At 47.9% G+C, this 27,442-nt stretch overlaps 1 protein-coding gene across 4 annotated transcripts; it reads right to left on the bottom strand.

The window, feature by feature from the left end:
• Window positions 1-192: 192 nt before the first annotated feature.
• LOC141735602 (glial cell line-derived neurotrophic factor-like) lies at window positions 193-27,037 on the bottom strand. 4 transcript variants are annotated; one of them, XM_074568647.1, is made up of 4 exons: window positions 26,137-27,037; window positions 25,094-25,439; window positions 23,620-23,817; window positions 193-702 (listed from the first exon to the last, which is right to left on the bottom strand). In XM_074568647.1, exons 3-4 carry the CDS (start codon window positions 23,789-23,791, stop codon window positions 218-220), a joined length of 657 nt encoding a protein of 218 aa, XP_074424748.1. In that variant the 5' UTR covers window positions 23,792-23,817; window positions 25,094-25,439; window positions 26,137-27,037; the 3' UTR covers window positions 193-217. The 4 variants fall into 4 exon arrangements, 3 of the variants coding, with proteins under 3 accessions (XP_074424748.1, XP_074424747.1, XP_074424749.1); XM_074568646.1 differs by lacking the exon at window positions 26,137-27,037 and adding an exon at window positions 25,662-26,076; XM_074568648.1 differs by lacking the exon at window positions 26,137-27,037 and adding an exon at window positions 25,662-26,076 and having other exon boundaries at window positions 23,719-23,817.
• Between the last annotated feature and the right edge of the window lie 405 nt (window positions 27,038-27,442).

The raw sequence follows: 27,442 nt of genomic DNA, 5'->3' as shown, positions 1-27,442 counted from the left end.
TCGGCATCTCCACCTGAGCTTTTATTTACTTTCCTGTAGGACTTCAAAAGCCTCTATCCTCCTACACTGCCTTGCTCCCCCCCGCCCCCAACAGGCTCCCACAACCCCTTGTTCTGTGTTCTTGGTCCTCTTTTCTCTGCTCCAAGCAGATGCTTTCCTGGGAACCTTGGTCCCTCTCTTGCATTGTAGCAGGAATGCAAAACTGAAGCTGCAGCAGTCAGACACATCCACACCTTTTTGCGGAATGTTTTTTCAGTATGTGGTAAACCAGGTTATCATCCAAAAAGGATAGGTCATCATCAAAGGCTGTGGGTCTGCAACAAGCTCGCCTTACTTTGTCAGTGACTAATTTTTTCTTTCTGGTTAATTTTTTTAAAATTTTGTCATACGTGCTCTCGGCTTCATCACAAGATCCACTGCAATACCGGAAAATTAGCTCTTCTTTGGTTTCATATCCCAAATCCAAGTCAGTCACGTTTAAATGTATTTCTGTTAAGACACATCCTCGATTTTTGCCCTTTTGATTCCTCCTTCCCCTTTTTCTGGAATTCTCTATGTTTGTGGCTGTGTTTTGCCGGTTTCTCTCAAGCCTAGGAAAAATCGGAGTCTGTTTATCCAGCGACCTCCTCAGTCTTTTAATGGTGGCTTGAATAAAGTCCACTACATCATCAAACTGATCTGGATAACCCTCTGGCATATTAGCTGTTTGGGAAAGAGACAAAAGGCTTTGTCACGTGTCAGTTGTTATTAATGGAAGTTTATCCATTTGTGGCTAAAAAATGTTAGACACATGCAAACTCCCCTGCTCATTACTTCAGAGAGTACACCCAGGACCCTCAGAAATCAGGGAGAATTTGGAATGGTTTAGAACATCATGGAAACTCATTTGGGGAAAAAGAAATTAGATATGTATGTATCTCTGTAGGTGTCTGCTGACACTTGGTAGCGCTCTGGCACATCTTTCAATATTGAATGAGCCCTGTCAAAATCAAGGGAAAGAAAAGCATGTCATGATACAAATATTAGTTAATGGGTGTATGAAGCTACTGTAGAGAGGTTATAGAGGCTCTTCCCAGCAAAGTGGCAAAAGGACAAGGTTTCTTTAAATCAATTTGGTGATTATAGTTGTTGATTGTTGTCTTTTCACACTAGCAGTGGTTAGTATTGCTAAAGCCACCTATCAATAAGGTTTTTGGGCAGGACACAAGGAGGAATTTCCTGGGGTGCCAGGCTGAGCTATTATTCCTGGCTGAATGCCTGCTTTTTTTAATGCTTTTAGGGGATAATTATTATAAGAGCTCTTGAAAATTTTCTCATGGAACTATTTCATATCACAAGATGCTGATTAGATTGAGTAGAAATAGGTCAGAAGAGAAGTATTATGTTAATTTTCAAGGGAAATGTTATTAATGCATTTTCTTTTTATGAAATTAAAATATCTATTTCATTTTTCATTTGATATATACCCTATCAAAGATAAATTATTCAAGTAAATTAAAAGTTGAAGTCAATGAAATTTTTTGATACTAGCAGAATGAACCACTTCAAGGAGAGTGAAATTGAATGTGTTCTTCTGAAACATTCTGAGATTTCAGCTTTTCATCATGATTTGGAATAAAATCATGTTTTGAAATCTTTAAACTTCCCATGGACTAAATCCCTCAATGTGATCTCTTTTAGTGAATACAGTGATTTAATGGAGGGTCAGCCTGTCAGGAGCCCATGTGTGGGTGCCCTTATGTTATATTATTAATGATTGTCTCTTAAACATGCAAACAGCACTGCAGTATTGAGATATTTTTTTCTCAGTCATTGTGCCAAAAATCGAGTCTTTGAGGATTCACTTCCTTTACATGAAGACCTAAGAGGATGCTTCTTTCTGTACTTAACTTCTAAGTGCCCACCCATGTAACAGACCAGTGTCATGCACCCGGCCCTGCATGTAAGGGTGCTCCATCTCCAGATGGACCCCTACGAATGTCCCAGGAACTGCAAACATCAGGAAAAGTGATACCTGACACAGTGCACCTGGCTAGGGGTTGGTACCTCCACTGGGCCACGAAGGCTCTGACTGGGTCAGGTGCTGAGATAGGAACAGCTCCTTAGGCAAAGGCTCAGTGCCACATTTCCCTAATAAGCACTATAACAGACAGGAGCCCTGATGGGAGACCAGGCAGCAAATGTATCCAGCCCACACATGGTGGCATGGACTCTGTTAACAGGAGAGAAGACACAAGACTGCCTCCCATTGCCTAGCAAAGGTGCGCCTTTATATCCTCAACAGAAGCAACAAATATGCCGGAGATGGGGGCAGAAGGGTGTTAACTCTGTGCAAAAACCTGCTGAAACACAGTGCATCTGCACTTAAGGAAGAATATGGACCCCACTCCAAAGCAGCCACATCCTAGAAGCCCCCTTCCATGATAAAATAGGGATGGATCAGAAATATACGTTTTTTCTTGGATGGCTCCAGCAAAATAGTGCAGACTGGTAAAAGAGTCTGCAGGCAATCTTGTACCTTCACATAATGAGGGTGACACATGGGAAGCAGGATTCTATAAACTGTAGAGTTTGTGACTGGGAAAAGTGAATTCCACTGTGTTTTGCAGGTATCCAATGCTAATGGCAACAATCTCCCAGACCAGTGACTGTGAAAAGACATGAAAGAGGGATGGCTGCTACCTGTACAGCTCTACAGGACCTGAACAAAGCAGGACCTTGTGCCAAGCCCCATAAGCCTGTGAAACCAATGGTAAGTGCGCCCTTCTTGCACTCCTCTGTCATTAACTCTGTAGCAGGTACCAAAATACCCACTATGAGCCATACCTACTGGAAGGGGGTAGCTTGGATAGATGTGTCCATTGGATGCACCACCTGGCTCTGTTCCAGGACAGGCTGGTTTGCCTACACCATACCAATACTGCCCTACCGAGCAAGGTCCAGGTCAAGGTGATGGGTGGGCTATGTTCCTTAAAAGCAAGAAGGGGTAGATACCTTGCTAGACTCGTTCAATCAAGATGATCCATGTGGAGCTGGCACAGCCCCCATCGCTGAAGTATGACTTTGGCCCTGGTACAGATGGAGAGGAGTTTGGCAGGAGGCACTTGTTCTTGTTGCTGTGGGACTAGGTGGTTTTTAGATTTCTTACACAGAAGCTAGGTTTCTTAGCTTATAACCCAATAGGGGAAGGATGTGGCCCTGAAGAGATGGCTCTAGCTGTGCCATTCTCCACCCTCACCTTCAAATTACCCCCTCATACTACTGTGACTACCCAAGTCCACACCTCTGTCACATATTTCTGGCCCAGTACTTATAGCAACAGTATGACACAATGAGACGTTGTCTGTGGAGAGTGAAATACAACCATCAGGGAAGTATACTAATGAATTAATTATATAATGTATAAGTATACTAATGACAGCGGTCGACAGGCCAGAGGGACAGGATGCCATCCAGAGGGATCTGGATGAGCTAGAGAGGTGTGGACGAGCAAACCTCATGAAGTTCAACAAGGCCAAGTGCAAGGTCCTACACCTGGGTCGGGACAATCCTCGTTATCAATACAGGCTGGGGGATGATGTGATAGAGAGCAGCCCTGCAGAAAAGGACTTGGGGGTACTGGAGGATGAAAAGCTGGACATGAGCCGACAACGTGCACTTGCAGCCCAGAAGGCCAATTGCATCCTGGGCTGCATCAGAAGAACCACGACCAGCAGATCCAGAGAGGTGATTCTCCCCCTCTACTCTGCTCTCGTGAGACCCCACCTGGAGTACTATGTCCAGCTCTGGAACCCTCAGCAAAAGAAGGACATGGACCTGTTGGAGCGGGTCCAGAGGAGGGCCATGAGGACAATCAGAGGGCTGGAGCACCTCTCCTATGAAGACAGGCTGAGAGAGTTGGGGTTGTTCAGCCTGGAGAAGAGAAGGCTCTGGGGAGACCTTATAGTGGCCTTCCAGTACCTGAAGGGGGCCTACAGGAAAGCTGGGGAGGGGCTGTTTGCAAGGGCATGTAGCCATAGGATGAGGGGCAATGGTTTTAAACTAGAGCAGGGTAGGTTTAGATTAGACATTAGGAAGAAGTTCTTTACAGTGAGGGGGGTGAGACACTGGAACAGGCTGCCCAGAGAGGTGGTGGAGGCCCCATCCCTGGAGACATTCAAGGCCAGGCTTGCTGAGGCTCTGGGCAATCTGATCTAGTTGAAGATGTCCCTGCTTACTGCAGGGGGGTTGGACTAGATGACCTTTAAAGGTCCCTTCCAACCCAACACATTCTATGATTCTATGATTCTACATAATGAAGTATACTAATGAATTAATGAAATCCATGCAAGAGTCAACCATCAGGAAGGAGCTGGGAGATTGTTGTAGAGAAACCCAGTCTATACATGGAGTCTGCAACCTTCAGCCTCATATTTATCCCAAATCTGGTATGCTGACTATGCAGTGAGGGAAGTAAGTTTCCCCCCACCTAAGAAGGGAGAAACAAAACTGTGGATTACTTGAAGAGATAACAAATGAACTAGGCACATCATTTTTAAACTGCTTGCAATTCAGGTGCAAAAATGTCACCTACCCCTGCAACAGTGCTATATGCAGGAATCTACTTTGGTTAAATATTAATCAGAAAGTTATAGGGTCCAAGCACTGCTCTGCCCAAGCCAATCCAAGTATGCCTTGGAGGCTAGATAAAGAGGGGGAAAGGCCCATGTTGTGGACTGTGTCCCTGCTCGGAGCCCATGCTGACATCTATCCTGGTTCATGCATGATAACTGCTCCAACTGCATCAAGGGAGCTAATGTTGCTGAGAGCCTTCTGTGCTGCAAGTGGTCTATGATACTTAAGGTGGAGGAAACACACTGTAGATGAGCCCTATGCAATGCTGCTAATGCAGGCATGGGGTGTCAACATGGCAGAAGGTGGAAGCAGTAGGGGAACAAGTAGATCAAGTAATCAAGCCAACAGGGTATCCAACTAGAGGAGCCTTACCTACACACGTGGACTTGCTGCAAACAGAAGATGGGGTAATTGGCAGCATGGCTGATCCCACTAATCTCGCTGGGGCTCTAACACAAACCATGCAAGCTCTCCAAGTTGTAACCTGGGATGAAGCGGGCATGGCTAATACGTCTAAGATAGCCAAGGATCCCTACTCAGCTCATCCCCTAATGCAACATCAGGCCACTTGGGAGATTCGCTGGGAGAGATGCCAGCACTATGAGTAAGATGAATGCCAATTTTCTGTCTCCAGGGTGGATTTTCCCTTCAGCCCAGGGGACTGGAAAATATCTGAAACAGATATCCAAATCTGTCCAGAGGACTCCTGCAGTGATCCCCAGTATTTGGAGATTACATCACTTGAGGAGACACAAGGCACATGGGTGATATTAGGGAACCAGTGGGTGAGCACAGAGTTCCCCTCAAGGAAATGTGTGCTGGACCTATCAACCCTGGTCAGTGTCTGCCCACCTACAACCACACATGTTGTTACAGGACTGTGTGTACACGATGTTAACCACAATGGCAGCTGCATTACTGGGCTACCCAATGAGTCCTTGCAAGTTGTTGCAAGCAACAACACCCTCTACCTGTGTAACCCCAAACTAGTCATGATCAATGCAACGATGCAGTTTTTGGCACCTTCCAACTGGACTGCCAATGTGCCCCAAGTTTGCTTCCAAAATTTAGCACTCTTCGAGGAACACCTCCAGTCCCCCACACTCAACTAGCCTCAACGCAATCCCAAAAAGCTGAGTTTCAACACAGGCTCAGTGGTGTGGGCCTGTGCTCTTGGTACTGCATCAAGCACAGCTGGACCCAGCAACCACTGAATCATGGACCCAAGCAATGAGGCTCATACTGATCGGATGTGGCTTGGTGCTAATTTTCTGCTGCTTAATGAAGCATAGTCATCAGTGTGACTACAGACATTTACTAAGAGTGGCTCGCAGGGGTTTGAAGGAAACCTTGACAGCCAGGAGTGAAGTGAGAGTTGACTTAGTGGCCTATGCCAAGGTGCCAGTCATGACTCAGTAGGGATATTCGGTTGTTCAATAAGTATGGGTGTGAAATCTGAGAGCCCGAAACAAAATGCCATAAAAAACTCTTGAAGTAGGACCCTGGGCAACCAAGTAGAAATGCCAGCATTAATACAAGGCATGACGGGTTGAAACAAGGCACTAGAGATAAATGCTAAGGAAGCTACCACCAGACACCATACATGAATAAGCACTACCAACTGACCAAGGACTAAAGACAAGGACAGCAGGGAAGGTGGAGAAGACTTGACAGCAGGACCACCCCAGCCTGACAGGCACTTGGTAGATGTGCTCCAGGGATGCCAAGAGACATCCCCACACCACAGCCACTGCCTGCCAAGCACTTGTTTGGTCTCTGCACTGCGGTAAGTGCTGCTGGGGGTGAAGAGGGTGCTGAGATGAGCTGCGTGGCTAGGGAACACCACCACTGGTTTGTAACCTGAATAGAGCCACTTGATTGAGCCATGATCTGTTTTACTTAGTTACCCCTCTGTCTCAAACACTGTTTAAAAATTGTTTATAGTCTCAGAATAAAGGCCAACAACCTGGCAGCTTTGCTTCTCTAATACTGCATGGATTGTGCTGACTTGATTGTGCAGCAGGCAGAGCTTTCCGTGGGGTTTTCACATCCCTGGGAAAAGCACATACTATTATCCCTTCTTATAAAATATACAGTTTGGATGTGTGTATAAGTGTGTTGTATTTACATGTACACATGTACAAAGTGCCAGCAGAAAATGCTCAGATACTATGGCAATAAAGGCAGTAAAGATCTTCTCTGAGCAGTATTCCCTGGCTCCAGGGTGTGAAGGAATTAGAATTTAAAAATCTGAAGCCACCTAGGATGGGATAGCCCACAACAGCATGTGCTCAATATAGTTTAGTGAAGGTTGGCTCACACATACATGAGCGTGATGCATCTCAAAGCAGGCATTCCCCGAGGGAAAGGACCATATGTCCTGGAAATGTAAAGTCCTCCCTCAGGGGGCACCAGGGCCTCTGTGTTCACAGTGTGCCATTCTGCTCACAGTGTGGCAAAAAGGCTCACAGACCCCATCGGTCTCCCATGTCCAGCTGAACCAGGGCTCTTGATCTGCTAGGAGTTTCTCACAGGATCAGAAAATGAACAAAGAAGCAAAGAAGGAAAGAATGACACATCACAGGACTGGTGTGATACAGTAGCTGGTGATACAGTAGCCTTGAACAGCACAAAACACTGGGGTGGAAGGCTCCTCAGGCCTTACTGATACTGAGTTAAAAAGAACATATGGTTTCCTCCTTACTGGAATAATGTAGCTAAGTTTGAAATACTTTGTAAGCGGATGGGTTAAACATCTGCTAGGTTTAGTTTGATAAAAGGAAGCCTTGAGACATTGTATCCTTGAGTAGAATAGATAGGGAGAGATGCTAGAATAAGCTAGTTTTGTGAAAACAAGAGTTGCAAACTAGGCCAAAAGACGAACCGAGTATGCATGAAGACCGAGTTCAATCAGCAGACACAGTGAGGAAGACTATCGACGACCACCAGAGGACACTGGAAGACCACCAATGGACATGGATGCGCATGCGTCAAGGACATTTACATATATTAATGAGTTCTAGGTGATAATATGAATATGTTAATCATTTCTGGGAAATGTAATGAATATGTATATTCTGATTGCTTATAACCTTTGTAGTTGAGCAACTCAGCGCACACACTAGGCAGAGTGATCCCCTGTGCGCCCAGCGCTGCAATAAAGAATGCCTGCTTTCTAACACTTCAAAACTGAGTCTTAGAGAGTCCTTAATTGCCGGCTTACGGTATCAGGTGAACATAAGAATCCAGAAGAGTGACCAAGCTGGGCACCGAGTTGGTTAACACCAAACATCCAAAACTCCAGAAGTCAAACAAAAATAAAGAAATGAGACTCATTTAAAAGACGTTTAAAAAAAAAAACCAAGAAGAACATTTGCATCATCTGCTTGCTGTTTGCTTGCTTTCTGAACCTTTAGGGCACACTCAGATCATAGTTTTGGCCCAACCTTTCGGGTTAGGAACACCCCTCTTGAATGTAAACTGAAATTCTCACCTCTCTGCTGCTCTCTGAAACCTGAGGCTTTGACCTACCCATCCCCGAGCACAGTCCTTGACCCCTGGGCACTGCAAGAGCTGGCAGCACATACAGGCACAGGCTCCTGCAGCCAAACACCTGTGGTGCTCCCCACCAACCTCTGCAGAAAGCCACCCTGGAGCTCTGCTTTGGGCACACAGGGAAACGTGCCTTCCTCTGGGCATCTTCCCCACTGCAAACCCCCCAGAGCCTGCCTTTGCATTTCCGGTTAATAAGAGACACTGCGTGCCAGCAGGATCGGGATCTGATGCCTACACTTTTTAGAAGCATAAATTATACAGTGTTCAGACAGACTTCTACATAAAATAGGTCTAAACAAACATCCAAACCAAACTCATCACATTCTCAAGAAAACAGTTTCCATAAAGGAAAAATGGACAATTTATTTATGTCTGTTCAAATGTGACCACAATTACATTTTGTAAAACTATTCCTTTCATTTCACTAGCAACATATTTACATATTTATTTTAAAGCCAAAGTGGCAGTAACCCAGCATGGTAGAGCAAGAAACCATCAGTTTGTACCTGACCACAAATTAATTTCAGTGGGAACAGATGGATCTCCAGCTTTTGAGAAAAAAATCCAGTTACTCATTTTGGTGCTTTGGATGTAAAAGGCTAACTACAGTCTTTTCTGACCACACTGTCTATTATGGTTTACAATAAAAGCTTAAATTCTGTTAATTGCAAAATAATAATTTCTATAAGTGGGTTTTCCTTTTTTAAAAAAATCTCATAAAACTTGAAATTTTAAGTTATTGGAAACTGTACTTTAAGGAATAGTTTTATATACTGATCTTGGGAAAATGTAATTACATTACTGCAGCGTCATTTGGCACTTTGTATATCCCCAGTTAAAGTGATACAATAAAAGTCACATAAGGTACACTAAAAATGATAAAATTAAATTTTTATTTTGCATTGTAGCTTTTATGCATGCATTTGTGAGACTGCATAGCTACTACATCAAAAGTTCAGGACAAACATTTAATAAAATTACCAGGATATTTTACTTAAGCACAGCTGTCTTTCAATTAGAGAAGTTCAAACAGCAGCAGACTCTTGTGTAAAGTATGATTTCAAAGTTCAAGGAGGTTAATCCAGCTCATTATAATGATAAGCATTATTTAGAAAATTCAGATCCAGATCTGTGTTAGGATCAAATTGCCCTTTTTCAAAACAGTTCTGGTACTTTAATCTGGGACCTTCTTAACTAAAATATTTAAATTACCTTTCTTTCCTGGTTGTTTTTTAAGTTTCCTCCAAAGTTATACTCACAAAGATGTTTCTTCTTAGGTCATTTGCTAGCGGGGAAAAAAAATTAATGTGCCTCTAACTGTGACTGCAATGAATCACCCTATTTTTTGCTGCTTATGCAGATAACTGTGGTATACCATTTATTCATTAGTTATTTTTGTATTTAGCTTGCTTTGCAGTAATGTTTTCAGGTACTTATTGTAGTGGACAAGCCCTATCCAAACACAGAATCTCCCCATCTCACACCACAAAGGTATACTTTAGGAGACCCTTGGAGTAACCTGTTTGTGGAAGTGTAACCTTAGTGAGGTTAAAATTACCAATGTGATGATCAGAACTGTGGTGGGGATAAAACATTTATTCTATTAAAAATGAAATACTTTTCATGAAAAACAAAGCCTATCATGCAGGCATCAAAGCAAAGGCAGGTGTTAAAACTAGTTATACTGAAAAGTTTTCAGAATTTAAACCATTAAAATATCACCTCTCTGAGGTATGACTTTGCTTTCATGCCTTGCATGAAAATCTGTGAGGCTAAGAGTAAAATGGAAACCAGTTGGTTGTGTCCATTAGTAAAAAGAGCATCAAACACACCAGGGTCAGCTCATCTTTAAATGTTTAATACAGTTCTGATTCACTTCCTCACTCCCTGTCTCACCAGCTCCCAGGAAACGCTGCATCCTACCCTCTGCCTCAGAGAGCCTTTAGAAATGGAGCCTCTCATCAGTGTCACTTGTCTTTTGTTAAGGTAAAGTGCTAAGTAACCTGGAGGATAACTCTGGGGCCGCTCACACCAGTCAGGTACAATAAGGCAGCACTGGAAAAAGGTACAGGGTTAGCCTACCTGGTGTGCTTGTTCCTAATGGAGCAGCCAAGTTTTGTGTTTGCAGCTCACTAGCTAACCCTGCTGCTTCCCATGTGTTGGTCATAATGGCAAATCTGCAGAGTACTTTGTATTTTCACACTGCCATGCTTAGCAGTGCCTCCCCTTGCATCTTTTACCTGCCTTCTCTCAGGTACGAAATACTGGTTCCTACCAGGAGAAGAAAGGGGAGAAACAACAGGACCATCATAATTGCTGCCAGTTGGGGGAATGACCTGGTAACAGAGGGAAAAAGCAAGGTCAGGTGAACTGAGTGAAGTAAAGGAAGCTGCCTTGCAAGCTGACCTGTCTGCAAGAGTTTCTTGTTCTTTGTCTGGTCCAGGCAGGAGTTGTTCACAAGATCCTGTCTGACTTCAGGCTGGCACCCGGGGCTGGATCCCTCTTCTGGCCCCTGGGCAAAGGGGTGTCTCATCTGGCAGTCAAGCAGCAAAGGAGCAGCAAGAGGATGTGGTCTTGTCTCTGATTCAGAGCTTTGAAAAAACAGCTCTGAAGCACTGAGGAGCAGACAGCTTTTCAGCAGTCGCTCTTGAGGTTTTGTGACAGCTCCTGCAGTAGCTGCCAGGAGCCCGTCTGCACTAGGGCCTTATTGAATGTGGCTGTGTGGGTACTTGAGCACCCACGAGGCAGTCTCTGCACCTGAAGAAGTTATGGCATAAACAGTATAAAAGGGGGAAAAAGAAAAAGTGGTAGTGCCCTACCTGAAGCCACTGACTGAGCAGGAGCCAAACCTGGGTGAAGCACATACCTGCCATGTCTCCTCCCTAAGGCCTTGTACCCCTCCAAATTCATATCATGCTGAATAAATCTCCAGCTTCCCAGTAAAACCTGGGTTTATGCTTAATATTTGGTTCTGCCCCATCCCTGCAAGAGCATCAAATGAGTATGTATGACTGGGACCTGAAACCTCTGATCTCTATTAGCAAGAATGCACGCAGCCAGCTAACAGGCATGGCACTGAGACTTTAATGGAGGAAATACTATTGGTAATAAAAAGAAATTCTCTTTAGCATTCCTGGTGCAGAAGTGATCCAGCCCAGCCCTCGCACGACATCAGTAATCCCCCACATCAGTCACCCATCCCCACTTTAGTGCCAGCTCACTGAATGGGAACAGCATAACAGAAATAACAGCAGAAATGTCACTGCAACAACAGTTCAACCCTACTCCAATCAAGCAACTGTTCCCAGGCTGCCTGTGCTCTTACATTGTATCTCCCGTCAGGTTTTAGGACTGTCCCCAAGAAACAAACACAGACAGCAAAGCAGCAGGAAGGGACCCTATCCCAGTCTCTTCCCTGGGGCAGTAAAGCAGAGACGTCTGGGCAAAACCATGGCCGATTCCTCTACTGTGACAATCTCTGCTGCTATCAGATTTTGATCTGACCTATAAATAATACACATTCTTCTACTGTCACCTTTCACTACCTGCATTTCAACCTGTTTACAATAGGAACAATATGAAAAGCTTTAATATTGCAGTTTGGAAAGTGTTCTTCTTATAATAATCACTGTAGGACAGGTGCTACGTGCTCCACTGCAAGAGGTCTCACCCTGGGATGTGTGGACCACGACCTGTGAGATGGCATCGGCAGCTGCTCAGAGGCAGCTGGGCTCCAAAGAGCTCTGCCCCCTTCCCAACTGATATGCTGGGTCCATACCTCCCTGTCAGAAATTTCCTGAGTAATTGATGGTTTTGCCAAAGAAATCTTACACGCTTGGGATGGGAGCAGAGGTAGTCCAGATATTTGTATGTAGCTTGTTAGTTAAAGTGGATAATGACCAGCTTGCCTCTAAAAACATGTCCACCTGAGAAGTTTTGGCTTACCTGCTGTAACACTGCCTGGCCTGGATGCAGGAAAACAAGTATTTTGATTTCAGTGTTTGCTTCTTTTGAAGCCTATTCCTGTTCAATAATCATTAAAGCATTTGTACAAATCCCACTGACTTCAAAGAAATGTACCTGCAGGTTTCAGTTTAAGTGCTGTACCAATACATACAAAGTCAAAAGCCTAAATATCTGCTAGTGTCATACAATGTGGCTTTATTCCTTAAAGTGAATGCTGATATTTGAAATGTTTTACATAATTAATTTTCTGTCCTTGATCTTAAAAACAGACATACTCTAATGTCTTTGTACCTTTCCCAAATAAATCTTTTTGATTCTGTTTTCTTTCTTCTCTTTGTAATTAGGACTGTATTTCCAAGAATCATTGAAATCTTTCCTTTGGCTCCCCTTACCAAATATTACTTAATCAGAAACTACAGCTGTTTTTGTCAAAAATTACAATTGTGCAGTGTCAACCATTCTACCAACACTAATATGGCAGTGGCCTATTTAGATGTCTGAAGATCCTGAACATAGTTATGTTGCAATATTTAGTATTCCTCTTTTATTACTTGCCATTGACTTAGTACCTCAACAAGTGCAGTTATATGGGGTTTTGTCTATGTACTACAAGTTTTAAGTTGCAGTTGCTTGGCAGTGTGTGTGTGGGATGAGGACTGGATATTTGCACTAGATGTCCATCCCTGATCGTCTGCAGTTATGGGGATGGGACTCAATGACTCCAATGGCTTCTCTCAAGCTCTGTAACTTTAAATATTTTAAACTTACTTTATGCAGTCCTAATCAGGAACAGTATAATTTACAAAGACATTACAACTTATCAATCTGAGGATCCTATTCTAGTGGACAAATGCCTCTCCCATCAATTCATCAATAGTCACTACACAGCTGAATTCTTCAGCCTTCCAGGAAAGGTTTCACAGCTTGTCATCTGTAGACCCTGAACACGGGGATTTCTAAAATATATTGAAGAGCCCTATGAAAGGTGACCAAGAAAAGTATGCTCAGGTATGTTATCTAGCAACCCACACCTGCAAAACATCTAAAAGGATCCACACTTCCACTGGGAAATTTTTGAGGTCCCTAAATTGAAAAGGAGCAAAGACATAAAACTTTAAACAAAGGATAACTGTTAAAATGAGAATAAAACCATATTCTCTTACATTTCAGTCCTTTCCTCCTTAAGTCTCAAAACACCCTTCACAGGAGTATATTCAGTAGTTATACCTGAGACTGTGGAGAAATCAGCTTCTAGGGCTAAATGTATCTGGATTTACCCAGATGTGTCCTGTTCTTTCTTTTTTAGAATTTTGCCCATGAAAAAAGGTGACTTTGAATGCTTAAGATTTCTAAAAGCCTAGATAACCTGGGCATGCCCATGCAAACAAACTGCCCCACTCGGTCCAACACTGGCTGGATGCACCAGCTGTACTGTATACACACAGATCAAATGATGCAGTGTGGCACCTGCTTGGTGTGGCTGATACCTCTCCAATGCATTTGATTTACTGTGCATGGGCAGGTTACCTCTGTAGCTTCCGGGCATCTTAGACTAAAGCGCATATGCCACACCATAAGTGTGTTGAGCAGGAAAGCCTGGACAGAAACATGAGAGTTCTGGTTCGTAACACTGAATGTGCCTAATAAATACTGTAGGGAAGGAAATGCATTCATTTGGAAGTATAATTTTTGCCTTAAAGAGCCCTACAATATCACTGTTTATTCTAGATACCTTCCATACTAGTTGATAATGTTGCAGCTAAAGGCAGTAACTTAACATTAAATACCTCTTAGCAGGGGTATGAAGAATGTTTAGCAGAGGTATAATGCACACATAACACAATGTGTTATAGTATAACATACCAAAGGAGCTCCAACAACAAATGACCATCCAGTGGCCATGGATAATGCAGAAACATGTTTTCCTTCTATTAAGAGGGAAAAGCCTATAGTGAGATTTTTTTTCATTTAATTCTACATGCATATCACTAGTTCTTAGTAAGGATGTCGGGGGCGGCTAGCAGAAAAGTACAAGTATGCAAGAAACTCGAGGGCATGCCGGCCTTGCAGATCTGAGACAAATAACTCTGAGGAGCCAGGGAACAGCTGGCCTTGCAGGTCCGAGATAAATAACCTTGAAGAAGTAGGGAGTAGGCAACAAGTTATCACTGTAGCTTTTAGCACATTCCAAAACTGTAGCTTCTAGCATGTAGCGAAACCGCAGGTAGGAGGGATTATTGTAATGAAACATTTAGAGCTAAGCCAATTAGAAATGATAGAATTTGCGTAATTTATGTAACTGTTAAGTAGCTGTATAAAAAGCTTTCCGACGCGTCTAATAAACCAACATCTTGCTTGCATCAAGCAGCATCCCGTCTCTCAATCGCGGCAAATTGATGACCCCGACGTGATGGGGTGGTGAACCGCCTAGCTGAGCGGCTTGCTGCGAGTCCCACAGAACTTTGAAGGAGCTGCTGAAAGGAAGCAGGAACTGGCCAGGAATCCCTCTGGAGTTAAGAGGTGAGCTGTGGGAAACATGGGGAATCAGATGTCCCCCGCAGAGAGAGACGTATATGAGGTTATGAAAACGCTCCTCCGGAAACATAAAAACGATATCTCCAGGCAGGACTTAAAGATTATGCTTAAGTGGGTACAAATGAAGATCCCCACTGTTACGGCCTCCAGTATTTTTACCTGGGAACTTTGGGACAATGTGGGGGTAAAGTTGTGGGACGCGGCGACGTCAGGGAATGCCGAGGCTCAGCGTTTGCTTCCGTGGTGGAGAAATATCTTTGAGGCTATTAAGGCACAGGAAAGGGGCCATAAAGACTCTCCAGATACTAAGGGGGAACCTTCATCAGCTCAGCCTTTGCTTCCCCCTCCGCTACCTCCGCGACGCGCTAAGTCGCCCGGACCCTTAAAGGTCTGTGCCGCAGGCTACCCTCCTGAGGAAGATCCGCTTGACCCGGCGCCCGTTGATCCCGATAAAGAGCCTGACTTGTACCCCCCTGACCCTCATGATATGTGGGCGAATATTAGATGTCAAGCTTTAAAAGAAGGTGACTTGGAAATAGCGCGAACGATAGTCGCCCCTGTTATTTATCAAGGCCGGGGAGTGCAGTGGGAGGCTTTGTCCTTCCCGGTGATTAAAGAGCTGCGCCGTACCGTCACAGAACACGGGCTCTCTTCCCCATATTTTGCGAGCCTGCTGTCTTCTGTCTTTGATACGTACGTTATGACTCCCCATGATTTAAAATCGCTAGCGCAATTGTTATTAACCCCTTCCCAGTATTCCCTCTGGGAGTCGCGTTGGAGGGGGGGCCTTCAAACTCTCCTCAACAGCTACGTGGGTCATAATAATGCTGCTCTTGCCGCACTGACCATGGAGCACCTTATGGGTACAGGTCAGCACTCTAATCCAGCGGCACAGGCTCGAGATTGTCCACGAGAGGCCCTGGAAGCGATCCGCGAAGAAGCAAAAAAGGCTTTACTCAAAATACCCGATTCCTGTAAACCTCAAAAGGCATTCACCTCTATTACGCAGGAACCTCGGGAGCCGTACATGCAATTCATTGATAGACTTAAGCAAGCTTTAGAACGCCAAATAGATAATACCGAAGCTCGAGAAATTTTGCTATTAAAATTAGCAGTTGAAAATGCTAACGCCGACTGTAAAAAATTACTTAAATCTCTCCCTAACCCAGCTCCGACTTTGGTTGAAATGGTAGAGGCTTGTAATCGTATCGGTACTGTGGACCATAAACTTGAAGCGATGGCAGCTGCTTTCGCAGTTATGAGAGGCATGTCTGGGGGAGGAAATTGTTACGGTTGTGGTAAACCAGGCCATATCAAACGAAATTGTCCCGCTTCTAATGGGGAGGCTAAAGCTCAAGCCCCTGGGATCTGTCCCCGATGCAGGAAGGGGCGTCATTATGCTAATCAATGTCGTTCTAAGTATAATTTTCAAGGGCAGCCGATACAGGGAAACCGCTTGCGGAGCGCGGGGCAGCGATGCGCACAGACACAAGTATCGTCGCCGGTGAATCGAGCCATGCAGATGGGTGTGACCCTGCCACAAGTCTTCGCCCAGCAACAGCCGGTAGCGCCAGATTGGACCTGGCAACCTCACACGCAGTAACGTTGCTTGATTCCTCTGTTCATTTATTAGCAACTAATGTTTCAGGTCCTTTACCCCCGAAAACACAAGGGCTACTATTAGGGAGGTCATCGGTAACCTTAGCCGGACTTTTTGTATTGCCTGGAGTAATAGATGCGGATACCGTTGGGGAAATTAAAATCATGGTCTGGACCCCATTTCCCCCTTGCACAGTACCCAAAGGAAGCCGCATTGCACAATTACTATTGATCCCGCAGAACGCAAGCTCTCTTTCGCCTCACCCACCTCCGCAGCAAAGACAAGGAGGTTTTGGATCTACTGGGGATCCACAGATTCTCTGGGTACAGTCCATTTCCCAGAAGCGACCACTTTGTCAATGTACTCTTATTCACGGCACTCAGCAAGTAATCCTAAATGGGATTATTGACACCGGGGCCGATGTTACCGTAATTTCACAGGCGAAGTGGCCTCCACAATGGCCTTTGGCAGCTGTGCCTCAGGCACTAGCCGGAATCGGAGGAGTTGGTAGAAGCCACCAATCCTCGGAATTGATCCAAATCAAAGGCCCAGAAGGACGAGTGGCTTCCATCAAGCCTTTTGTGCTACCTGTCCCTATGGTCTTATGGGGATGTGATGTGCTATCACAATGGGGAACTTCCATTCAGTCGCATTTTTAGGAGGGGCCATTGAGGCGCGCGACACCCTGAAACTGACTTGGAAAACTCAGACACCCATTTGGGTAGATCAATGGCCCCTACCACTCGAAAAGCTTCGCGCTCTCCAAGAACTGGTTATGGAACAATTAGCAAAAGGACATATAGTACCTACTACTAGTCCTTGGAATTCACCTGTCTTTGTTATTAAGAAGCAATCTGGCAAGTGGCGCCTGCTCCATGATCTCAGAAAAATCAATGATGCTATGGTAGATATGGGAGCTCTGCAGCCAGGGCTCCCTTCTCCAACTATGATCCCCCGCAATTGGCATCTCACCGTTATTGACCTTAAGGATTGCTTTTTTAACATTCCACTACACCCTGATGATGCTGCCAAATTTGCTTTTTCAGTCCCAAGTGTCAATATGCAAGCCCCTGTGCAACGATATCAGTGGGTTGTACTGCCACAGGGAATGAAAAATAGCCCGACAATTTGTCAATGGTATGTCGCTAAGGTACTTAGCCCTGTCAGGGTTGCGTTGCCTCAAGTTCTGTTATATCATTATATGGATGGTATCTTGATGGCTGCGCCTCACCTTGAGCTCATGGAAAAGGCCGTAGCCCTTGTCATGGCCGCTGTCAATTCGGCAGGCCTCTGTATTGCGCCCGAAAAAGTCCAGAAAATGCCCCCTTGGACCTACTTGGGTTGGCGCATCAGGACCCAGCCGATAGTTCCCCAACCTGTGCATATACAGGCGGACATTAAAAATTTGCACGATGTTCAAAAATTATTAGGGACCATTACTTGGGTCCGACCCTTGCTAGGAATCTCCAATTCAGACTTAAGCCCTTTGTTTGAACTCCTCAAGGGAGATTCCGATTTACGCTCCCCTCGTCGACTTGGTCCTGAAGCCGCTGCCTCATTACAAAAAGTAGCGGAAGCCATCGCCTTACGGCAAGCACACCGCTGTGCACCTGAATTGCCCTTCAATTTAATTATTTTGAACCCTGCACGTCAGCCATGTGCTTTGATTTTTCAATGGGACCCTAACAATCCTGATCCCTTATTAATCATTGAGTGGGTCTTTTTACCCAACCAGCCCACGAAAACAATTTGGACGCAACATGAAATGTTTGCTTCCTTGATAATTAAAGCACGACAGCGCTTGCTTGCCCTGTCAGGGATGGACTTTGCTTCTATCTGTTTACCTGTAACTAATATGTACCTACAATGGTTATTCCAACAGTCTGATGCTTTCGTGTTTGCCTTAACAGATTATTCGGGTCAACTAACCTCACATCCTCCGTCCCACAAGCTTCTACATGCTCATTTTAACTTAATACCCATACCAAAGAGATGTCACCAGCCCCTCCGAGGCCTTACTGTGTTCACCGATGGGTCTGGAAAAACACACAAGTCGGTGATTGTCTGGTGGGATGACCGCTCTCAACAATGGGAGTCGGACGTTGAGACAGTCTCCGGGTCCCCTCAAATCGTAGAGCTTGCCGCTGTTGTTCGAGCTTTTCGTAAGTGGTCTACACCACTGAATCTTATTACTGATTCTGCTTATGTTGCAGGCGTCGTCGAACGGGCAGAGGCCTCGGTGCTGCGTCATACTTCGCATGCTGATTTGTTTGCTTTGTTGCAGGAACTTGTTTTCCTTTTAACCTCTCGAACACATCCCTATTTTGTTTTACATGTTAGATCGCACACCTCTTTACCTGGGTTTATTGCAGAGGGCAATCGACGGGCCGATATGCTCACTCTGCCGGTACAAGTTTTACCTGACCGTATTGCACAAGCTAAGCTTAGTCATTCCTTTTTCCATCAGAATGCAGGGGGCCTCAAACGCCAGTTTGGCCTCACTTCTCAGCAAGCGGCGAACATTATCGCTGTCTGCCCTGATTGTCAAAAACATTCTTTTCCTACGGCACCAGGTGGGGTTAATCCCAGAGGCTTGCAAAGCCTGCAATTATGGCAGACGGATGTCACACACACTATCCAGAATTTGGGAGATTAAAATACGTCCATTCCTCTATTGACACCTTTTCAGGCGCTCTATTTGCCTCCTGCCATGTGGGGGAGGCGGCGAAAGATGTTCGCAGGCATCTGCTGCGTGCTTTTGCTACCTTAGGCATCCCTGCACAAATCAAAACAGACAATGGCCCTGCTTATATCTCGGCTGCACTTAAAACCTTTTTTATCTCTTGGGGGATCACTCACATCACTGGGATCCCGCATTCCCCTACGGGCCAGTCCCTGATTGAACGCTCTCATCAGTCTTTAAAGCGCTTGTTACAGCAACAGAAGGGGGGAGTAGGGACAGCCACCCCTAAAGAACGTCTACAGAAAGCCCTGTATGTTTTTAACTTTTTAAATTGTTCTTTAATAGATAACAACCCTCCGATCGTTCGCCACTTTAACACAAACACTTCTTTCGAAGCCAGCGTAAAAGCTCCAGTCCTGATCCGCGACCCTGAGACAGGTAAGGTCTTGGGGCCATACCCCCTTGTCACATGGGGCAGAGGCTATGCTTGTGTTTCCACAGAACAAGGCCCCAGGTGGATCCCAGCGAAGAGCGTGCGACCTTTCCGTGAACCCCTACCACAGTCGGGCGGCCACAACACCAATCCACAGCTAGATCGTTCCCCTGAACAGCATACCGGAGAACATTCAGAGGACTGATGCAGTGCTTTTATGGACAATAGAGCAGAGACTTGCTACTAGCCCACGGACATGGCTGTGAGGATTTTGACGGAATGTGCTGCATGGACTTAGAGGACCACTCTTCTTCGATACATAAGCAAATTACACAACTCCTCGCGCATTCACAAAAGGTGCAATCTGATACGGACTTCTTCGGATTGGGTGCTTTGGGTGATTGGTTTGGGCTAAAGGGCTGCCTTAGGAGCCTGGTACAATCTGCTATACTCATATTAGTTATTATATTGGTAGGCCTTTTGATTCTAAGCTGCGTTCTTTCCTGTGTTAGGTCTATGGTGACTAAAGTTGTTCGACATACATGGTTTATTCAAAACGGCGATATTCCGAAGATTTACGCTAGTGTTAGTTCTGTCCAGCTCACTGAGTATGATGACCTTTAAACCCGCGCCTCAGTTCTGCCTTTAAAGAAACAAAAAAGGGGGAGATGTCGGGGGCGGCTAGCAGAAAAGTACAAGTATGCAAGAAACTCGAGGGCATGCCGGCCTTGCAGATCTGAGACAAATAACTCTGAGGAGCCAGGGAACAGCTGGCCTTGCAGGTCCGAGATAAATAACCTTGAAGAAGTAGGGAGTAGGCAACAAGTTATCACTGTAGCTTTTAGCACATTCCAAAACTGTAGCTTCTAGCATGTAGCGAAACCGCAAGTAGGAGGGATTATTGTAATGAAACATTTAGAGCTAAGCCAATTAGAAATGATAGAATTTGCGTAATTTATGTAACTGTTAAGTAGCTGTATAAAAAGCTTTCCGACGCGTCTAATAAACCGACATCTTGCTTGCATCAAGCAGCGTCCCGTCTCTCAATCGCGGCAGATGCCCACTTGATCAAGAGACTATATATCATATCCTGGATCTTAGGATACTCCAGTCCTCACATACATGTTGATTATGGCCATACAGTGGCAAGCAGTTACAAAATGTATTCAACTGGGAATTGCATATAAGTCAAACCAAGCATTTAGCTCCTTCTGCACTGTCATGCTTCTGAAGCTGCTGACTTAGTTTTTAGCTTATAGTAATTTGGTTTATATTTGTTCTGTTCACAGTTGCTATTTAAGCTAATTGTATCCTTCCCCCAGCAGACTGTAGCATGACGGAAAGACAGGGTTTTCTAACTTTACAAATGCTACAGCTACTCTTCTTCATGTGAAATAAGCTATCCCATGAACACTGATACCTAAAATGCCTACAAACATTGGATTAATCTCAAATGCACTGCATTTCTGGAGGCTACTCTCACTTCAGCATCTAGTCAAGTAAAAAATGCAGAAGACTTGCAATTACCAACACCCTCTGCCATCTCTAATTACTGCCCCGAACAGCAAAGGTCAGCACATTACACCTGATAAGCCTGGGAGGTTAGGACCTTGCCTGTAGGCTGGAATGAAGGAAGGTTTCGAGCCAATCTGAAAGAGATGGGGTAGCATCAGGTGACCTCAGAGCACTTTGCAGAGAAAGCAGTCCCATCAAATGAGAACACAAAAAGGTGTAGAGGGCCTGGGAAAACAGATCTGTGCTCCAGCAAGGTGTTTGGCCCATCCCAAGGAGCGGGACATGATCTCACAACTCTACTAACCCCTGCTGCTGCTGGTGTATGGGAGACCTGACCTCCCTGGAGTAAGAGCAATGCACACCTTGGAGTGCAACTGCTATTCCCCACCCAGCCTGCGTGGGAATCACTTTAGGGGAGAGCAGTGCACCCCCCTCTGAACACACGCAGCACCCAGTCCTGCTCAGCACCCACACACTGAGTCAATGTGGGTGATGATGGCGCTCCCACCGCTTTGTGAGCTGCCTCCTGCAAAGCCGCTTGGTGAAGCAGCTGACCAACAGTATCCACAGAGATATTAATACACAGCAGGTCCACCAGCAGATGAGCCGGGGAGCTGCAAGCATGCCTGCATGCTTGTGGCGTACTGCCCTCTGCTTGTAAGACAAAACTCGAAGAGGAGAGGGAAGTCTACATGGTGTAGATGTGACTCTTGTGTATGTTGTTCTATGTCTTTTGTGTGTTGAAGGGTGCTTGCTGCCAAATGGTAAGCGGAGAGAAACAAATATGTCAAAGGCACTGTCAGTGGTGACTCGAACAAAGTGCTGCTGTGGTGGGAAGGCGGCAATGTGCCTGGACAGACTCAGCCTCATGGGCTCTGTGTTTGCAGACTGCTCTCCAGACACCACACACTTTTAAATCAACTAAAAACAGCGTAAAAATGGATCAAAGTATTTTACCGTTTTCTTACAGCTGCCTTTCTGCAGGTCTCCCCTGACTCGTCTGACTTGTCAATGTAGCAGAGAGGAGTTTCTGACTTTCGGGCATGGGTGCTGTGTAAACCACTGCTGTGTAAAGATCACAGGAACTCCCTGGAACCACATTCCCAGAACTAAGTTTCAAGATAAAAGCAGGATCCTACAAATACTCCCACCCTGGAAAGACAGAGCATTAATGATCTCCCACCCACACTGCTTTCCCCCTAATGCTCTTCTTGCCACCAGTGCTGCAGCAAGCCCGTGCAGAGGGGACTGGCACAGCAGCCTGAAAAGCTGATCGCTGCCTCTCATAGGATGGCTCAGTGCCCCGGTACCTTCCCCGCCACACAGTTTGCCATGGAGAAGAAGATAACCATGTGTGACAGCCCTGCATCCCTGTCAGGCTGGAGCCCTGTGAGGAAGTGCTTTCGTCTGACCTCCCTGCATGAAGGGGCTGAAAGGACGTCAGGGGCTGCTGGTCTGCAAACAAACAGCAGGAGACCAGGTTGGGATAGGATTCCAGCAGGGGGAAAACACAAGCAAGAAAAGGAAATAGAGAAGACTAAATGGGGAAGGAAATAGATATGTGTGCGTGGGGACAGACGGAAGAGGAGATGGATGTTGGAGAGGGGATGCAAAGCGGAGTCACGGCACACGATTCCCTGCTCGGCGCCTCCACACTGCGTTAGTCCAGCTGGTCCCAGAGAAACCAGAGCAGGGCTGCCTGTGGCTGGAGCTGCAGTAGGCACAGGGAAAGGACATGCCTCCAGAGAAGGAGATAAAAATGAATACCAATTACTGGATACTGTCTGCATCCTGCAACAAGCTGAACAGAGAGGGCTGGGCAAGGGCAAAGGGAGCAACCTCCGAGCTGTGTCTGTGCCTTTGGTAAATGAATATCTCCACAATTCATGTGAGTATTTTGCCACTTCTTACTGAGTCATATTAACTCTCACTTTTAAAAGCCACCAGTGTCAGCATAACATTCATGTACTGCTGTGAAAATCCTGTATCTGCTATTGTAGGAGACCTATTATTAGCAAGGCGTTATTATGATCTGTCATTTGGATTGTAAACTGTCTTACTGTGAGCCAGTTCATGTGGATTGCTCTGCATCAAGCTAACTCTGCCACCACTACTCTTCTGTAAACTTCCATGCAGACACACTAATTTCAGGATCAGGATCCAAGGCGGATTTAATGAAACTCAGCAGCACTCCAGGATGTGTACAGCGCCTCCCACCATGGAGCCCAATCTCCATCAGGACTTGCTCCCACTACAGACAGTGAATTATTGCATTGGCAGGTCTGAGCAGGGAGAGGAGCTTAAAGCGCTGGAGAAGGAGCTTCAGTGCCTGTACTGGGAGGTGTACATACCTGATCCTCCTCCCGGCTCCTTTGCCTACAACTCACTTTCCCATGTCTCTAGGTTTTTCAACCAAAGGGATCTTATGACTGCCAGGAAGGTAGGGCTGGGGGTGGGAGGGAAGGGGGGTATTTCCACTGCAATTGCCAACCCCAAGCTTTGGAGGATGACTTGGTTTGGAACTGCTGGAGCCAGACCAGAACCACTGACTCTGCCTGGGGGAGAAGTGGGGGCAGAAAGTAGGCTGGGGGGGGGAGAGTGAGGGGGATGTGTGGGGGGGAAGTGTGGGGGTGTCCTTTCCTCACTCTGATGCCTGGGCAAAGGGGAGCAGGTTTAGCAAGACAGATAGCTGTGGCTACAAAGGGGAATGTTTCTTACAGTCACTGTGCACAGCATAGGGAGGCAGTAGGCTGATGGGGGAGAGATCGTCTTCAGGCCCCTCTACCACTGAAGAGGGCCCCTTGGAAGGCATCTTACCAGTGGGCAGGGGCAAGGTGGAGACTGTGTTGAGCAGCACCATGCAGAGAGCCACAACATCCCATAACTTCATCTTAGATCTCCTTCCAACATGGGCCCCTGGCAGAGAGGAGAGGCAGGGTTAGTTCCCAGCTGCTGTGCTCCCCCAGTCCTGCCCTCTTCCCTGACAGCCCTGAGACAAAGCTGCACAGCCTCACACCCCAGATCAGCCAGGTCCACCCTGGCCAGGCGTGGGGACAGAGCAGGGGGAAACAACCTGTGCCCAGCTCACTTTCCCATCTCCATCCTTATTGCCTCCCAGAGGTGAGGTGGGCTCTCCCCAGCGAGCGAGCGAGCTGTGTGGGAGGGGGCAGTGCCTCCAGACCCTCTATGCCCAAGCAAGCTGCTTTGAGGAATATGGGCAGGCAGATCCCAGGAGCCTGCACCCAGGGATGTGGGGATGTGACCATGTCCCTATGCTGGCAGCCAGGTCACCTTGTGCTCATCCTCCCCCAGCACCTGGGCAGCACCAGGGCACCTGCCCCTGGGCTGGGCCAGCGTGGACCAGGTTGAACTGGGGTACAGAGCTGCACGGCTTTGCCATGCTACAGGCAAACCTTCCTTTCCCTCTCCTCTCCTCTTCCCTTTTCATTTTCCTTTTCCCTTTCCTTCTTCCTTTTCCCTTCCCAGTCTTCTTTTCTTTCATTTTTCTCTTTCCTTTTCCTCTTTTTCCTTTCCCTCTTTTTCCTTTCCCTTTTCTTTCCTCTTTCCTTTTCACTTCCCTTTTCCTTTCCCTATTTCTTCCTTTTTCCCTTCCTTTTCCTTTCCTTTTCCTCTTCTTTTCCTCTTTCCCTTCCTTCTTTCCTTTTCCCTTTCTCTTCCCATTTCCCTTTCCCCTTCTGTTTCCATATTTCTTTTTTCTCTTTCCCATTTCCTCTTTGAAAGGAAAGAGAAATAGAAACATTTCCCTCTCCTTTTCCCTTTCCTTCTCATTTCCCTCTTTCTTGTTTCTCTCTCCTTCTCATTTCCTTCTCCTTCTCTCCTTTTCTTTTTCTTCATTTTCCTCTTTCTTTTCCCTTCTCCTTTCCCTTTCCTTCTCTTTTCTCTTGTCTCCTTTTCCTTCTCTTCTCGCTTTCTGGTCGCCCCGCCCGCAGTCAGACACGGCACGCACCCCGATGGCCGCCGCCCGGGGATGACAGCTGCCCCCAGCCCGGTTCGACGCGGCCCGGAGAGGCTCGTGTAGCGGCTGCCGTCTGCCGCCCGGTGCGCGCTTTCCCCGTCGGCCGCTGCCTTCGCACCTCGCCGGGGACGGGGAGCTGCGGGGCGGCCCTGTGCCCCTGGGGAGGGTGCCCGCCCCGGCTCGCCCACTCCGCCGCAGCCCTCGCCTCGCCCTCACCTCTGAGCTGGTCTCGTCGGACCCGAGATGGACATTAACGCCGGGGAGCCGAGCGGCCGGCCAGCCGATGCATGTGGGCCAGGTCGAGGTCCGACCGCCGGGACTCTCTTTGCGCAGGGGGGAGGCGTGGAGATGGGGAGGGAGGCAAGGTCGGAAGTCTGGATGGAGGCAGAGGCAGCCTCCGCCGCCGCCGCAGGTCCTGTGGCCGCGGCAGGAGCGGTGCCGCGGAGGTCTCTGCCCGCTCCGGCCCCGGAGCCGCGTTCAGCAGCGGCGGGAGCGGCCCGAGCCGCGGGGAGCGTCGCCTGGCAGCGGGAGCTGTCTCTGGGTGCTGCTCTTGGGACCCTGCCTGGAAATCCGAGAAAGACACTCCATCAACAACTGCGGGGAGTCAGATGAAGACATCAGGGCTCCTGTAACGCCAGCTTGCCCAGCACCGCGGGAAGCCGGGCACCGCTCGGACACGCACGCAACGGCGGGAAGGAGAAAAAAAAAAAAAAACCACAGACCAAACCACGAAAAAATACCACCCCAGCCGAGGAGGGAAAAAAAATCAATAATCAAACCACACCCTCAGCCTGCTGCGAGAATCAGAGGCCAGCGCTGGGATTTGTAGAGCCGGTAGTAACAGCAGCGAGGCTTTCTCCTCCAGATTGGGGGTCCCGTCGCGGCGAAAGCTTAGATCCAAGAGGGGAGTGTAGCAGGAGCGGCGGGAGGCCGGGACAGTGCCGAAGAGCACCCGCTCCGGCTGCCCCGGCTGGGCCTGGGCGCGCCCGGCTCCCCGGACGCCGCCGGGGCTTTGTGGGCGGGGGCGCGGGGCTGGGAGAGGCGCGGGGAGCACCACACCCGCGGGCGGAGGGGGGCGCGGAGTCGGACGCCCGGGATTTGCCAGGGTGAGTCGAAGCTGCAGATGGATTTATAGGTCCCTTTGGCAGTGACGCGCCCTCCGATGATTCGCTTTCAGACCCAAACACACGCTGGCCCCCGGCACCGGACCCCGCGGAGCCTCCAAATATCTCCCGGATGAAGTCACCGGCCCGACATACCGTGCGCTGCGCCGACGCAACTTCGCAGCACCCCCTGGCCCCGCGGCGGCGGGGCCGAGCAGGGATAGTCCAACACCGCTCCGCGGCGGCGCATACCTCCCTAGCACCGCTCCTCCGCGCTCCCTACGCGGCCACCGCCGGCCTCGGCCGCGGCGAGCCGCCCTCCGCCACGGACAGACGGACGCACGGCAGCGGGAAAGCCGCCCCCTCTTCTCCCCTCACCGGCCGCAGGTGTCGCCGGCGCGGCAGCAGGGATCCCGGGCCCTGCGTGGGGGGCAGCGGTTTGACTTGCTGGAGGCCGCTGCAAAGTCGCTGTAAACAGTCTCGGCTTTCAGCCCTGCGCCGTGTATTTATGACTCACCCAGTTGTCCGGAGGTATGAAGTCCTCACGTCGCCGGTGCTATGAAATTAACGCGTCGCAGCCCGGGCGGGCGGCTGGGGAGTGCGCGGGGCTCGTGCGGCGGCCAATAAAGCCCTCCGTCCGCTCTGGGCTGCTGCTTTTTTTTATTTTGATTTTTTTATTTTGGATACTGGGGGGGGAGGGGGGATGGGATATAGCAGCGAAACCCTCAGGAGACCATCTCGCTCCCGGAGCGTGCCGCGCCGGTACAGCGACGACCACCAGAGCCCACCGCCGCGGGGGGCGGGGAGACCCGCGCTGGGCATGGCTGGGCCGGACCGGCGGCAGAACTGCCCCCGAAAATTTGTAACCTGGCTGCAGTACTTCCCCCCGGGTGTGTGTATGTGTGTGGTTATGGTTGTGCATTCACACGTGTGCACACCGGCTCGTCCCTCTCTCCCGAGAAAGGCGAGCAGCCCCCGGGCAGCCCCGCCGGTGAACGCTGCCCCGCGGGGGCGGCCGCCTGCTGCGGCGGGGGCGGCCACGGCTGCTGCTGGAGGGTTCGGCAGTTCGGGGAGTGGGGGCCACACCGGAGCCATCTCTGACGGCTCGTCCCGCCCGGGCAACGCCAGCAGCACTGGTGGCTGCTTTTGCCTGACTCCGTCTCTCCTGGGCCACCTCGTCTGCCGCATACCCCCTCCCTTCCCCTCCCCTCTGCCCCATTCCCATGAGTATGCCCCGGCCAGGCCAGGCCTCGCAGGGAGAGGATGCAGGAGACAGGTGGAACCAGCTCCTGCTGCCTGCCCAGGGCTTTCTGAAAGTTGGGCGCCAAAAAGGACTGTGGTGGGCTGACCTTCGCTGGACACCAGGTGCCCACCAAGCTGCTCTATCACTCCCCTCCTCAACTGGACAGGAAAGAGAAAATATAACTAAAGGTTCATGGGTTGAAATAAGGATAGGGAGATC

The sequence above is a fragment of the Larus michahellis genome, chromosome W (assembly GCF_964199755.1).
Source record: "Larus michahellis chromosome W, bLarMic1.1, whole genome shotgun sequence".
Lineage (NCBI taxonomy): Eukaryota > Metazoa > Chordata > Aves > Charadriiformes > Laridae > Larus > Larus michahellis.
Note: the sequence above shows the minus strand (reverse complement) of the source record. Positions and strands in the feature narration are given on the sequence as shown.

Bases quoted from the DNA above. Each gene is read 5' to 3' on its own strand.
- LOC141735602 (XM_074568647.1), bottom strand. From the start codon at position 23,791: ATGAAGTTATGGGATGTTGTGGCTCTCTGCATGGTGCTGCTCAACACA. The intron at 703-23,619 runs GTAAGAAACATT...TTTCCCAAACAG, and splicing joins CTATGCTGTGCACAGTGACT to CTAATATGCCAGAGGGTTAT.